Consider the following 16,352-nt stretch of genomic DNA (forward strand, 5'->3'; position numbering starts at 1 on the left):
AACGAATGCCCCAGTCCGACTTTTTCCGTCAGTTTCCAATTTTCTGACTTCCGGCATGGACGTATCTCCTCTCTAGGTCGAGGTTCCATTTGCATTTTTTATAATTTGTTCCGAAAACTGTCTGAAGTAATCCAAGCTGTGGTGAAAAATTAGAATGTGCCATATGAATGTTTCTCTTGGAATGTTGGAATTCAACGTAGCTGTGTTCTCGGGGTACCCTCCCTTAACATTTTCTTCCATCCGCTGGTTCGTCCATGACTTCCGGTTGCTCTTGCAAACCGATAGTTAGTGGGCAACTTTTGAAAAAACGAAGGGATAATCAAATTGTTCAAAAGAACAGTTCCCTTCGGTGGAGTGTCCGTCTTTCCCAGCTTGATTAGTATTTTTAACATCAATATTTCTGGAGTAGAAGCGAGAGAAATTACCGTTAATTCGATAAAAAGGAAGGGAAGTGATGGTTCCCCAAATATTCCCTAAAAAATTACTCGATAACAATGAAAACTTTTTTTCTGCAAACGAAAATTAACATCGAGCTGCTCTACGTAGATTACTTTTATGTTTTTATTTACAATTTTAACGAAAGGCCAGCTAGGTGTACACAGTAAGTGTCAAAAGAATTGATACACTGTATTGCAAGTTTGTACATCACAAATATTTAAAATAAAAATGTAATTTATCAATCATACATACACTATTCCCACATTCTATAAACGCACCCCCACTTTATGCAAATAACAATGTTTACGCTTTAATCAGCATGTGAACCATATGCCACCGTGTAAGTATTAGTGAATCATATATATTCCACATTGAATAGTGATAGTGTGTTAGTTGCATCTGTCAAAAACACGATATATCTTTTTTCGAATCTCCCATTTTTATAAACGCAGTGAGCAAATGCAGGCAAACTTTTGAATTTGAATAAATTTTCTCGGTGGTATTGCTTGAAAATGCCAAAAGGAAGTGTTCTAAGTGAAAGAGAAAGGGAAATGGTTGAAGCCTACCGACGAGAAAAGGTGCCTCTTCGCGAAATTGCCCGTAGACTCAGTAGATCAGATTCGGTGATAAGAAACTTCTTGAAGAATCCGAGAAAGTATGCAACAACCAAACGAAAGGCTAAACAATCAAAGCTGTCGGCGCGAGATGAACGAAGAATTGTGAAATTGGCGTCGAATTCAACAATATCGGTGTCCAAGATCAAATCTGAGCTGGATCTATCTGTTGCGGATGAGACTATTCGTCAGTTTTTGCACTCCAGCCCCAACATAATTCGATCTAAAATGCACAAGGCTCCGAATCTAACACCAGATCACAAGCAAAAACGTTTGGATTCCGCAAAAGTGAACATGGCTCGTCAGTGGGACAAGGTAAAGTCTTCGTTGTTTCCTGTATTTTTCTCAGATAAATGTTAGAATGCGATTACAAGCTATTAGAGTTTATGATTTTTATTTATTCATCTTCAGGTTATTTTTTCTGATGAGAATAAATTCAATCTGGATGGCCCCGATGGATTTACGGGATATTGGAGAGATTTGGGGAAGGAACCAATGTACTTCTCAACACGGAACTTTGGTGGAGAATCTTTGATGGTCTGGATCGGATTTTGCGCAAAAGGAAAGCTCAACCTAGCATTCACATCTTGCAAAATGAGTTCGCCAGACTACATAGAGGTCTTGGAAAACAGCCTGATTCCATTCGAAGCGAAGTATCGTCGCCAAAAATTCGTGTTTCAGCAAGAAAATGCTAGTATTCACACGAGTTCAGTGACTAAATCCTGGTTTGAGTCCCGAAAAAATGAACTGATGTGGTGGCCAGCCCGCAGCCCGGATCTGAATCCTGTAGAAAACATCTGGGGAATAATCGTGCGACGAATCTACGCCAACTGAAAGTAGTATAACAGCATTGCTGAACTAAAACTGGCAATTTCGGCGGCCTGGGAAAATTTTGAAATGGAAACTATAAAGAACTTGGTCAAAAGCACGCCCAACCGGATTTTCCAGGTGATCGAGCGTGGCGGCAGACCAACTGACTACTAAAATGCAGAAATTTGTCAACCCATTGAGTAATACAACGTTCCACACCTTAAAACAGCCGGTGCGTTTATAGAAGGTGGGAACCGGTATTTATGAAATAAGCACAAATCATGAATTCTTGTTACACGTTTTTGTTTTTGTTATGGATTTTGGTTTTTAAATACATCTCTTTTGAAATAAAATACATGAAACTGGTCAATTTTTCCTGGTGAAATCTTTGAAAATCCAACGAAATAATGAGGCAAAGGGTGTTCTAAAAATGTAGTTGCAGATATTTTTTGGCATTATCTTACATCTCCACATTCGTGCCAGAAAAAAACTTCGATGTGAATGAAGGAGTTCAAAAGCTATAGAATAGTAAATGCACGTTTTTTGGATACCCTTGTGAGCCTTCAGTCTTCATAAACGTAGATTTTTTTATATTTGAGCTATTAAAAGAAAACTATACAAATCTCGAAAATCAGGAAGCCTTTATGAAGACTGACTGAAGACTGAAGAAGATTATCAGTCTATTATATTAGGCTGTCAAAAAAGTCCTGCGGTATTTTTTTTGAATTTTCATTTGTTCATAAAATTAGTTACAATCATCTGTTTTAAGTCAAATATGCGCCGTTTTGTTCGATGACTTGTTCCCAACGAGATGCCAACTTCATAATACCCCTGTTATAGAAGCTCGCTTCCTTATTGGCAAAAAACTCGGATAGCCAATTTTCACAGGCCTCTTTTGAGGCTAACTTCTGACTACCTAGCTCGTTCGCCATGGACAAAAAACGGTGGTAGTCACTTGGTGCAAGGTCCGGACTATACGGCAGATGCGAAAGAACCTCCCATCCGAGCTCCCGGAGCTTCTGGCGCGTCACCAAAGAAGTGTGTGGCCTGGCGTTGTCCTGATGGAAGACAATGCGGCCTCTGTCTATCAAAGATGGCCTCTTCCTCATGAGTGCTACCTTCAAGCGGTCCAATTGTTGGCAGTACAGGTCCGAATTGAGCGTTTGGCAACTCATAATAGATTATTCCTTGACAATCCCACCAAACACACAGCAGAATCTTCCTGGCCGTTAATGAGGACTTGGCCACCATCTGAGCCGCTTCAGTGGGCTTCGACCACGACCGTTTACGCTTCACGTTGTCGTGCAACGGTAAAATACGAGCATTTAAATTTAATTAAAAAAATCAATTTTTTGTTTTTTGTTTTAGTGCAATACACTAAATTCTGATCTATACTGTCAACGGATGGACCGTTTGAAGCTAGCGATTGACCAGAAACGTCCAGAATTGGCTAAAGGAAGAGGCTTCGTGTTCCATCCAGGCAACGCAAGGCCACACAATTTCAAAAGCTTGAGTTAAAAATAAAAGCTAATTTATTGTGATGGGAGCGAAGCTCCTTGTTTATTGAGGACTAAAAAGGGACTGAACATTATGTCTATACTAGAGTTTCACAAAGTCTATCTGGCTCCAGCATTATCGTTCTTGTTCTTCGTTCCTCTCTTTTCGTTATCTCGTTCTTATTCCCATTCCGATGTTTTTGGTGGTAAGCATAATCACGGCAGAGGTCTAGTTTTTATGACTAATCGTTATTCCAGGATGCGTGGTGATGGAATGGTTTTGTACCGATTGCTGTACTGTGTGTTAAATCTTGATTGGCATGTTTCAATGCATCCACCATATAAAGGGTGTGTCACATCAAATTGCATCACGGAAAATACGCTGTAGAAATTAATTTTTAGGAATTATATCTTCAGCTTTCGCTTATAATCAGATAAGAGTGTATAGATCACGTTGGCCATGCTTCACTGTCAATTTTTCGTAAATTTGGAAAAATGTCGTCGAACGAAAAAGAGCGTCGTGAATTAATCCTGTGCACTCATTTCGAGAATCCGGAGTTGTCACATCGGGACATCGGTAAGATGCTGGGAATCGTCCAATCCACGGTCAGCAGAGTACTAAAACGAAACTTCGAGAACCTAACCATCGACCGGAAGGTGAAGAACGGCAAAAATGGATGCTCCGTCAGTGAAAAAGATCACAAGCGCGTAGTTAAGCAGTTTAGACGTGATCCGAGAAGTTCGGTCCGGGGAAAATGATGTTTTGGACCTTCGGGTAACCTTGAAAAATCATAACTCAAAAACGGAAAATAACACCTCTCTGGTATTCGGATATCTACGTGAAAAAACCTCAGCATTCAGGAAGAAATATAAAAAAATATGGCGCCCTTGGTCCCGAAACGATGTTAGCTATAAAAAACCACTATATTCAATAATTACGGAAACAAAATCCATTTTTATTCAGAGTATAATATTTTTTCAAACAAGAATAGCTTATTGGCTTTAATTTGATATGTCGAACATCTGAATCGATCCAGTAGATCAAAAGTTATGATTTTTTGTACTGGAAAAAATTGGAAAAAAATTTTTTGGACCATCGGCTAACATTGAAAGATCATAACTCAAAAACGAGAAGAAACGCTGCCCTGGTTTCGAGATGTGATGTGTGAAAAATCCTCAGCTTTCCAGAAAAAATATAAAAAACTATAGCGCCCTTGGTCCCGAGACTATGAAAACAATAAAAAAACGAATACAATCAATAATAACGAGAGCAGAATTCCAATTTTCTGCAGGTATAGTATTTCTTCAAAAAATACCAGGTGATTGACTTTAATTTGATATTTCGATCATCTGAAACGGTCTAGTAGATCAAAAGTTATAAATTTTTGAAAAAAAGTCATTTTTGGCAAAAATGCAAAAAAATTGTTTTTGGGCGACCCTAAAATGGAAATGGTCACCCTAACAAAAAATAAAAAAATACGGATCTCATAATTTACGATAAAGAACAAAACTACCACTTTTAACGAAAATCTGAGAACCACTATAACGGTTTGGCATGGAATGGATGTCATTGCAAAACTGGCACAGTTATAGGAAATTTGGATCAAGAGAAGATTGTAAAAATCTATTTCTAGAGTTTTTCGCCAATAAGGACCAAGGCTTCTATGATAGAGATACTATGAAGCTACTTCAGAAAGGTAACATATTTTCCAACAAAACGGTGCTTATTTGACCCAAATCGAACAATCCGAACCCAATTAAAAATAGTTTTGAATCTCACCCAAAAATAATGGATAACTTTTTCCCCAACCTACTATATAGCTGTTAATAATACAAATTCTGGGGCAAAATGGACAACTCAAAAGTTATGTTTTGAAATTCAAGTTGATGTGCTGAATAGATTTTTTCGGTCATCAAAAAAGGCTTACAAATGATTGAATGGCTTAACTAAAATCACTTAGAAGGGTCTTGTAATTTTCCCATTTTTTCATGTCTTGAATAGCTTCCGGTATCCGGAATGACAGATTCGAATTATGTTTTAAAAACCGTTAAGATAGGCTTTTCAACCATCCGAGCTGGTTTATTAAACGAATGCCCCAGTCCGACTTTTTCCGTCAGTTTCCAATTTTCTGACTTCCGGCATGGACGTATCTCCTCTCTAGGTCGAGGTTCCATTTGCATTTTTTATAATTTGTTCCGAAAACTGTCTGAAGTAATCCAAGCTGTGGTGAAAAATTAGAATGTGCCATATGAATGTTTCTCTTGGAATGTTGGAATTCAACGTAGCTGTGTTCTCGGGGTACCCTCCCTTAACATTTTCTTCCATCCGCTGGTTCGTCCATGACTTCCGGTTGCTCTTGCAAACCGATAGTTAGTGGGCAACTTTTGAAAAAACGAAGGGATAATCAAATTGTTCAAAAGAACAGTTCCCTTCGGTGGAGTGTCCGTCTTTCCCAGCTTGATTAGTATTTTTAACATCAATATTTCTGGAGTAGAAGCGAGAGAAATTACCGTTAATTCGATAAAAAGGAAGGGAAGTGATGGTTCCCCAAATATTCCCTAAAAAATTACTCGATAACAATGAAAACTTTTTTTCTGCAAACGAAAATTAACATCGAGCTGCTCTACGTAGATTACTTTTATGTTTTTATTTACAATTTTAACGAAAGGCCAGCTAGGTGTACACAGTAAGTGTCAAAAGAATTGATACACTGTATTGCAAGTTTGTACATCACAAATATTTAAAATAAAAATGTAATTTATCAATCATACATACACTATTCCCACATTCTATAAACGCACCCCCACTTTATGCAAATAACAATGTTTACGCTTTAATCAGCATGTGAACCATATGCCACCGTGTAAGTATTAGTGAATCATATATATTCCACATTGAATAGTGATAGTGTGTTAGTTGCATCTGTCAAAAACACGATATATCTTTTTTCGAATCTCCCATTTTTATAAACGCAGTGAGCAAATGCAGGCAAACTTTTGAATTTGAATAAATTTTCTCGGTGGTATTGCTTGAAAATGCCAAAAGGAAGTGTTCTAAGTGAAAGAGAAAGGGAAATGGTTGAAGCCTACCGACGAGAAAAGGTGCCTCTTCGCGAAATTGCCCGTAGACTCAGTAGATCAGATTCGGTGATAAGAAACTTCTTGAAGAATCCGAGAAAGTATGCAACAACCAAACGAAAGGCTAAACAATCAAAGCTGTCGGCGCGAGATGAACGAAGAATTGTGAAATTGGCGTCGAATTCAACAATATCGGTGTCCAAGATCAAATCTGAGCTGGATCTATCTGTTGCGGATGAGACTATTCGTCAGTTTTTGCACTCCAGCCCCAACATAATTCGATCTAAAATGCACAAGGCTCCGAATCTAACACCAGATCACAAGCAAAAACGTTTGGATTCCGCAAAAGTGAACATGGCTCGTCAGTGGGACAAGGTAAAGTCTTCGTTGTTTCCTGTATTTTTCTCAGATAAATGTTAGAATGCGATTACAAGCTATTAGAGTTTATGATTTTTATTTATTCATCTTCAGGTTATTTTTTCTGATGAGAATAAATTCAATCTGGATGGCCCCGATGGATTTACGGGATATTGGAGAGATTTGGGGAAGGAACCAATGTACTTCTCAACACGGAACTTTGGTGGAGAATCTTTGATGGTCTGGATCGGATTTTGCGCAAAAGGAAAGCTCAACCTAGCATTCACATCTTGCAAAATGAGTTCGCCAGACTACATAGAGGTCTTGGAAAACAGCCTGATTCCATTCGAAGCGAAGTATCGTCGCCAAAAATTCGTGTTTCAGCAAGAAAATGCTAGTATTCACACGAGTTCAGTGACTAAATCCTGGTTTGAGTCCCGAAAAAATGAACTGATGTGGTGGCCAGCCCGCAGCCCGGATCTGAATCCTGTAGAAAACATTGCTGAACTAAAACTGGCAATTTCGGCGGCCTGGGAAAATTTTGAAATGGAAACTATAAAGAACTTGGTCAAAAGCACGCCCAACCGGATTTTCCAGGTGATCGAGCGTGGCGGCAGACCAACTGACTACTAAAATGCAGAAATTTGTCAACCCATTGAGTAATACAACGTTCCACACCTTAAAACAGCCGGTGCGTTTATAGAAGGTGGGAACCGGTATTTATGAAATAAGCACAAATCATGAATTCTTGTTACACGTTTTTGTTTTTGTTATGGATTTTGGTTTTTAAATACATCTCTTTTGAAATAAAATACATGAAACTGGTCAATTTTTCCTGGTGAAATCTTTGAAAATCCAACGAAATAATGAGGCAAAGGGTGTTCTAAAAATGTAGTTGCAGATATTTTTTGGCATTATCTTACATCTCCACATTCGTGCCAGAAAAAAACTTCGATGTGAATGAAGGAGTTCAAAAGCTATAGAATAGTAAATGCACGTTTTTTGGATACCCTTGTGAGCCTTCAGTCTTCATAAACGTAGATTTTTTTATATTTGAGCTATTAAAAGAAAACTATACAAATCTCGAAAATCAGGAAGCCTTTATGAAGACTGACTGAAGACTGAAGAAGATTATCAGTCTATTATATTAGGCTGTCAAAAAAGTCCTGCGGTATTTTTTTTGAATTTTCATTTGTTCATAAAATTAGTTACAATCATCTGTTTTAAGTCAAATATGCGCCGTTTTGTTCGATGACTTGTTCCCAACGAGATGCCAACTTCATAATACCCCTGTTATAGAAGCTCGCTTCCTTATTGGCAAAAAACTCGGATAGCCAATTTTCACAGGCCTCTTTTGAGGCTAACTTCTGACTACCTAGCTCGTTCGCCATGGACAAAAAACGGTGGTAGTCACTTGGTGCAAGGTCCGGACTATACGGCAGATGCGAAAGAACCTCCCATCCGAGCTCCCGGAGCTTCTGGCGCGTCACCAAAGAAGTGTGTGGCCTGGCGTTGTCCTGATGGAAGACAATGCGGCCTCTGTCTATCAAAGATGGCCTCTTCCTCATGAGTGCTACCTTCAAGCGGTCCAATTGTTGGCAGTACAGGTCCGAATTGAGCGTTTGGCCATAGGGAAGCAACTCATAATAGATTATTCCTTGACAATCCCACCAAACACACAGCAGAATCTTCCTGGCCGTTAATGAGGACTTGGCCACCATCTGAGCCGCTTCAGTGGGCTTCGACCACGACCGTTTACGCTTCACGTTGTCGTAAGTGACCCACTTTTCATCGCCAGTCACCATCCGCGTCAGAAACGGATCGATTTTGTTGCGATTCAGCAGCGATCCATATGCGTCGATACGGTCAAAGATGTTTTTTTGCGTCAACGTGTGTGGCACCCATACATCGAGCTTCTTTGTGAATCCAAGCTTCTTCAAATGGTTAATAACGGTTTGATGACTTATCCCCAGCTCTTGGCCGATGCTACGGCTGCTACTATGCCGGTCTTTCTCGGCTAATTCAGCGATTTTGTCGCAATTTTCGACGACAGGCCTTCCGGAGCGTGGCGCATCTTCGACGACCTCTACACCAGAACGAAAACGTTGAAACCATCGTTGTGCGGTGGAAATGGAAACTGTATCGGGTCCATAAACTGCATAAATTTTATTGGCAGATTGAGATGCATTTTTGCCTATGTCATAGTAGTACTGTAAAATATGTCGGATTTTCTCTTTATTTTGCTCCATATTTGCGACACTATAACTCACGAACGACTTAACCAAACAAAACACTGTCAAGGACTATATTATAGCGCGAAAATACCTTTCCAACAAGCTATAGTATGACTCGATGCAATGAATACAACTAGAACTACGCGCTTACAACGACACCTCGCGGAAATACCGCAGGACTTTTTTGACAGCCTAATATTTACGCAGAATTCCAAACAATATAACTATGGAAAATCGAGTATTCTTTTCGAAAGTATTAAAACAATAAAATAAACTCCAGATGAACTGAATCAACTCCGAATTTCTTGGAATTATTTAAATGCCTCCCGAAAACCACAAAACCGCCTCCACCTCCGGCTGCGGTCCATTAATTCACCGTTTGTATGCCATTAAACTAAGTGTTGCCATTCATTTTCCCCCTCCACCTCTCTTCCGTTGCAGGTGTTTTCCTGTCGATTGTGATATTTCTTTCGGTAGCTGGTAATATTTTAGTGTGCATAGCAATTTACACCGAGCGAAGCCTGCGACGGATTGGGAACCTGTTCCTGGCCTCTCTTGCCATAGCCGATTTGTTTGTGGCATCGCTGGTGATGACTTTCGCCGGTGTCAATGATTTATTAGGTAAGTGCAGGCACCAATTACGGTCACGTTAATGAAATCCCGGGAAGAGCGATCGCTCAGCCTGGATGTTCCTACCACTCCTGCCTTGCCCGAGACACAAACTGTACGATAAAACGCTGCTGCGAGAGAAATATGTTGGATCATCAATTTAGCTGCAACTGACGTGAGCTTTTTCGCAATCTTCCACTTTCAATCGCCATCAAATATAATCGGCACACGGCAGTCTTTACAGTCTTTCCTATCAACGTTCGAAAAACTGGCGTCGAGGTAATGAACGCTTCGAACGCCTGCAGACATTCTCATTAAAGCTTCCGTCTTTCAACCACCGCTCCTCTCACTGCAACAAACCCACACACCAGCTCCAACACTAGAGATCGAATTTTACAGCTTCGCAGTGAGACTCGCCTGAAGCAACTTCCGCCCCGACTCCCGTCCCCATTTAGGTACAAGCTATCTCCTCGCCATCCTGTGAAGCCATATCCAGGTGCGAGCCATCGTCGTCGTCACCATCGACTCGAGGCTCGAGGCCACGACGCGAAAAAGCTTTTTCGCTTGTAATTATTTGCAATAGAACTTGATTGCACGTTTTATCGCAGTTTGTCGCCATCACAGGAAGTGTCACTTCTTTTGGTTCGAGTTTTCCGAATGAGCGCCGATTCCGCGCTGCAGATGTCGAAAGCAATTTCGGCAAAAACAAAGATTTCCTGTTTGTATTGCTTTCTCTTTTTTTTGTTACTGTTCGTAGGTTACTGGATATTTGGTGCCCAATTCTGCGACACCTGGGTGGCGTTCGACGTCATGTGTTCAACTGCTTCCATCCTTAATCTGTGCGCTATCTCGCTGGATCGGTACATCCACATCAAGGACCCCCTGAGGTGAGTATAATAAGCTGGTCCATCGCAAAGCTAAGAAAAATTTGGAAAGAGCCCGGTATCTGACGAATCAAAACTTTTGAGAAGATTAAACTACAAACAATATCTGAGCATTAGGATATTAAAGGCAGCTAATCGAAAAAAAACATATATCAGGAAAAAAAAATGTCAACAACCTCTGTAAGGAAAGGTGGCGGAACCATCATCATCAAAAATACAAAATGAATAATGCTTATTCGAATCACCCTGACTTGTGAACTGAAAATGGGTTTATCATTAAATTCCGATTCCTTTCGTTTGAAGGTAAACACTATCTGGAAGTTTCATCGTCCTATACAATATATCTTTTCCCTCTCGATAACCGTAACATTCCTTCCTGGTAGTGAGATCTATGCTATGGCAACGGAAGCTTCCCAGGTTGCAACATTGAAGTTGGAATATATTCACATAGTGCCCCTTCTTGCTCATAAACAACATGCTCGTCTTCTTCGAAATGAGTATTGATCCATTGGAGTATTTGGCTCATCACAATGAACTTTATGGAGTTCCATATTTACCTTAACACCAGTTTCGATGAAAACCGAGGGCATTTCCAATCCGTGAGAAGGGCCACCGCTCGGCATGCCAGGAGGGGGATGTTTGGAAGTAAACATTAAATTCACATTCGCTGGAATAGTCAATAGAATAGTTTCGTCATCAAAAAAAGCATTGCTTGATCGTTTGAAATTGGTTAACATCATCAATTGAAACCCGAAAGGGATCATTGTCAAACGAAAGCTATTCCATCTCATTTGAATGAGATGAATGTATTGAGTACTACGAAAACAAATAATTTATTTTCTCAACCACGGCTTTCCGCATTAACACGTTCGTCCATCCAGATATGGGTAACACTTTCCTCGTTCAAATTGAATTATAATTATTATAATTATAATGATTGTATAGAGTCTTTCAGATTAAACGCATACGCAACACATTTTAATACCTTCTACAAAAGTGAACCGATTTTTATTTAAAAAAACGAAAATGGAGCTTATTTTAGGACATTTTCGATGTGACCATCCCTTTTTTCGATAACGCGTTTTAAACGGTGAACAAAATTCTTCATGCACTTCTCTAACATTACGACTTCGATGCTGTTGAAAATCCGAGTTATTTCTTCTCTAAACTCCTTCAAATTTTGTGGCTTATTAACATTCGATTCTACTCAGCATAGCGCGTCGCTCAGCATTCTTTCCTGAATTCAGCAGACATTCAATGAAAATACAAATGATTGGCAATGATTTGTTGTTCGTCTTAGAGGCGAAAATGAAGATTCTGAATGAAAATTGGCTTTCCTGTAGCGTATATGTTTTCAATGTAATAAAGTAACATGTTTGATAGCAATTTGAGGAAACATATTCAACGAAAATTGTGCCTAACAATGATTGATTAATATAATCATCAATCAAACATCAGTAAATGTATAGAAAATTTGTTGAGTATGGGACAGAGTACGTGTTTTTTGTACTCAAATAAAAATAATAAAAATTGGTCTCCCAAGCACGAATTTTACGAGCATACATATGGCATCTGTGCCAGATGTGCACATTTTCCTGCAAAGGTGTAAATTTTATTATAAATCTTCCCATTTTGATTTCATTGTAGAGTTTTCAAAAGTGTTATGGGGAATTTACCTTCAATTTGATGAAATTTGCAAAATTAGGTAGTTTTATTTTTTTTTTCTTCTTGCTCGAGCTAAGAAAAACTCACTTAAAGTAGACTTTTAAAAAAAACATTTTCCGTCATTCGCTCTTCATAAGATTTGATGTGCTCTCGTGGCCGAATGGTTAGCGTCACACATTATCATGCCGGGGGTTCGGGTTCGATTCCCGTTCTGGTCGGGGGGAATTTTTCGTCAAAGAAATTTTTTCCGACTTGCGTTGTGGTCACGTGCAGTGTGAATATCAACGAATATTCACGAGAAACGAATATGATTTTGTTTCAGTGTAAATGACTTTTTTTCAGCTTGAAACACACTGCCCTCATTATATTGATGACAATAACAAACGAGTTCATTTTGTTCATATCGCTGTTACATGAGCAAATTTGCTATAATGAATGAATGCGACATTGAGTGCGGTTCATAACTTCGCTGTTATTTATACTTTGGATATCAAAAGCAACAAATTGATATTCATCACATCCGAAACGATATTCGTTCTGGCAGTGAATTTAAGTTCAAAATAAATTTTATTTGGCGAGACGGTGGCAACGGCATATGCAGAATGGATACAACGAGTGGTTTTAGCTACCGTCAAGTCATTTGCGACATCGGGAATTTCATAAGGTATTTCCGATTACGGCATCCGGCAACTGCAAAACCCAACCGCACACAGCAGCCTCAGGTTAGAAGTTAACAACAGCTGATATTCATTTGGCTGAAATGAAATTCAGATCTGACGTTTCCTATAATCAAGATGAAAATGACACTGGGTGGAAAAAATAAACATCAAAACATATTGAAGGATAAAAGTTCATTTGCTCATATTCAATGGTTGCCCGGATCTGTCATTTTAATTTTCGTTTGGAATATATAGGTTTTCGATGCAACCTAGTCCGAAAATCTATGCAATTGATCTTAGCGAAGATGATTTTTTCCAACACTGGTCACGTGTATTCTAAAGCTTGCCACTCAGAATGTATTCAAGGCGTGTTATTTGGTATAGAAATCTCAACTAAGTACTAATAAAAATGACGCAAGCAATACTATGTTGAGACAGCGAAGTTCCTCTAGGAACGATAAGGCGGAATTCCATTCATTCAACATGCTACATGGTACAAGTCAATGGTTCTTGCATATTGGAGTATCTCTTTTTATGACATTATTGGTTTTTTCGAGCAATGTTGGCCTTATCCAATTGCCTGCGGATCGGTGCGTCTTGTGTAGCACGACAATACTGGAGCAACTGGAACTCACCACAATAATGGAACAACAGAATGTTTGATCATAAAAACAATAACATCAGAACAGATATCTTGGAGCAGTGAGCGTTCGCATACTACTGTGTAGTGGAAGAGGTGGAAACAAAATAAAAAATTGCGCAAGTTTCATATCCATTGTTGTTTACCACTGATTTGTAGCATACAGCATGTTGAATATGTGGAATTCCGCCTTTAGAACCATTTAAGAAGAAGAAGATTTTTTATGGCAGATAAAGAAATGGCATCTCTGCAAGCGATTATGCAGTTTATGATGACAGATGAAAACTTAACGATCACACACGTTTGAGTTGCCTCAATTTGCAGAGCTAAGATTGCGATACGATTGACATCGCCAACATAGATCAGGTTGCGGTTGCCTTATGAGTAGAAGACCTAAGGCCGAGGTGACATTGAGTCGGAGTACGCACGAAAATTTGTACGATAACGGACGAAGAGAAACATATTTATATAAACTTAGGGGAAACATGATTTCTCCAAAAAAAGGCATTTTTGAAAAAGGTAGAAAAAATGATTTTTCGGACCACCCTAAAACGAAAATGGTCACCTTAACGAAAAAATTTAAAATATCGGTCGAATTGTTTGCGATAAAGATCAAATCTACCACTTTTCACGAAAATCTGAGAACCACTATATCGGTTTGGCATGCAATGGCGATCAAAATGGGGAAAAGCGACCAAATGAACCTAAGAAATATGCCCATTTACTGCGTCCACATGCTGCTGCAATTTCCGTTCTTCGAAGAATTAAATAGCTTAACTAACCGTTGTTCAAGATGTCAAACGGTTTTTATTATAAAAAATAAAAATAGTACATTTTTCATTGAAAGAAAATAAGATGTAAAACCGAGCATTTTTTTATCGTGCGGTTAAAATGATCACATGGTGATGGTAAAATGAACAATTACACATATCATGCTAAATGGGATAGATTTATGCATTGTTCCTTATCTAAATTTGTTGAAATCATTATTGATATAGTAGGTACTTGTATGAATCAAGCTGAGCTTATTCACCTAGAGTAGCAATTAGAATTTACTCATACATGCGAAAAAGTAGTAAGAAACACATAACGCTTCACATATTGAGTTTTGGTTATACTCGAGGCGGCATATTTTTTTAGAGTCAGAGCCACAAAAGGAACCCATTGAAAAGCAACATTTGATGAGGTAGATCAGCTTTGGAAAACATGACATTGTTAGTCGTTATCCAGTGGTGGCTCATTTTGCCCCAAACAAAAAAGTAATTTCGAATGCGAATTAACCACTGAAACCAAACAAAATATCTGTTCACCTCTCATTGAATATATGAACAGTTGTCCAAACTGATGATTTGTCGAAGATATCAGGACGAATAATTTAAATTTCACGGGAAATTCCTTGAATACGATGCGCACAAAATTACATCAAAATGGCTACCGTGAGAGAAATGGAATGTGATAATGAAGAAGTATCAATTTATTTATAGCTTAATTATCGAAGTTTGAGCACTGGTTCATTTTAACCGTATTTTCCCTATATGTATTTATCGATCTACCCTCTGTATTTGACAACCAATTACGAGCCAAATCAATGCCAATGTCGATATTGCGTCGACCGACTCAGCACTGTTCGACCTTTGTTATAGCTGCATCTGTTTTAAAGAGAGATGAAATAAAAAAAATTCTAACTAACGGCGATAACAATGAACTTCAAACGCGTTTTTCTCGAAACTAGTTTTTTCAAACTGGCGTACACGATATGTCTAGTTCTACTGAACCGATTTATGTCGAATTTATGTGGATAAAATCTGCAGGCATCTCTCTATCGCATGAACCTCCAAAAACGATATTTTAAAATTTTGCTATTTTTAAAAAATCGGGAAACGTAAGAAAAAACGTTTTAAATCGCATTTTGTTTTTCAAACGGCCACCATTTTGTCAAAAAAGATGTTTTTGACTTGTCCGAGGTTCATGCGATAGCGGCATCTTTACTGATTCAGAATCTGTTCGATTTTTTTGTTTCAGATAACCAGAAGGGCTGGAAACGTGTACGCCATGGCGCAACTTTTCTTCTAACCCTCTCACTTCATCAGCTCCTCACTATTCTCGTTATGAATATTTTTTTCTCCACCCAGTTTTTTTTTATTGTTAAAAGATAGATGAACAAATAATGATGTAATGGATAGTAAAAATATTCTTCGTTTTATTTTTACGGAGCACGAAAAAACGTCCTTAATTCGTGTCTCTACACTAGAACACCCCTTCAAGCTAAACATTTTCGACTAGGGGAAGCGCGGGTAAGACAGTAAGAATGGTCTTCAAAAACAGAGTTCAAACTACTTAAAAAGCATACTTTTGTATACTTTTAAACTAAAATAGAATATTTATTCGCAAATTTCTGTAAGTTGATGACATCTTTCCTCCATATTTGATACAGCTACCCTATATTGAACTGCAAAAATCGGTCTTGAAGTTTTGGAATATATAAGTTTCCAAAGATGCAAACAAAATTCTTCTTAAGCTGTCCGTATTCCCCTCAGTTCACCTACTAACTTTGAGTGAATCGAGGCTTAGATTGTCACAGTATTTCTTTCATGGGTTTGCCTTCGTTGTTACAACGATTTTCAATGCTACTGAACAATAATAAGGTTTTCAGGAGTTTATGCGTTACCGCTGCTGTAGTTTGGCGCCGCTCTCAGATTGTCATTTGTAGAAAGGCGATGTGATCCGCAACCGATCTTCTATTTTTGAGATTTTTTGTTGTTTTTGAGAGGCACAAAGTAATGGAACAAAACATTCAAGCGAAAAACTACAAGAGGCGATTTAGCATTATTTTGTTCGGCGATTGAAGCAATGGAAAAACAAGATGGC

The 16,352-nt window shown here is 38.6% G+C and overlaps 1 protein-coding gene across 4 annotated transcripts in view; it reads left to right on the forward strand.

Annotated features, from left to right (window-relative positions):
* The window catches only part of LOC129762552 (dopamine receptor 1), a 306,279-nt gene that overhangs the window by 235,162 nt on the left and 54,765 nt on the right, over window positions 1-16,352 (forward strand). For all 4 annotated transcript variants that reach the window (XM_055760944.1, XM_055760973.1, XM_055760953.1 and 1 more), the window contains exons 3-4: window positions 9,469-9,648; window positions 10,394-10,523. In XM_055760944.1, the coding sequence (XP_055616919.1) occupies window positions 9,469-9,648; window positions 10,394-10,523 (310 nt within the window). The remainder of the gene's footprint in view (window positions 1-9,468; window positions 9,649-10,393; window positions 10,524-16,352) is intronic.

This window comes from Toxorhynchites rutilus, chromosome 1, assembly GCF_029784135.1.
Source record: "Toxorhynchites rutilus septentrionalis strain SRP chromosome 1, ASM2978413v1, whole genome shotgun sequence".
In the NCBI taxonomy this organism is placed as follows: Eukaryota; Metazoa; Arthropoda; class Insecta; order Diptera; family Culicidae; genus Toxorhynchites; species Toxorhynchites rutilus.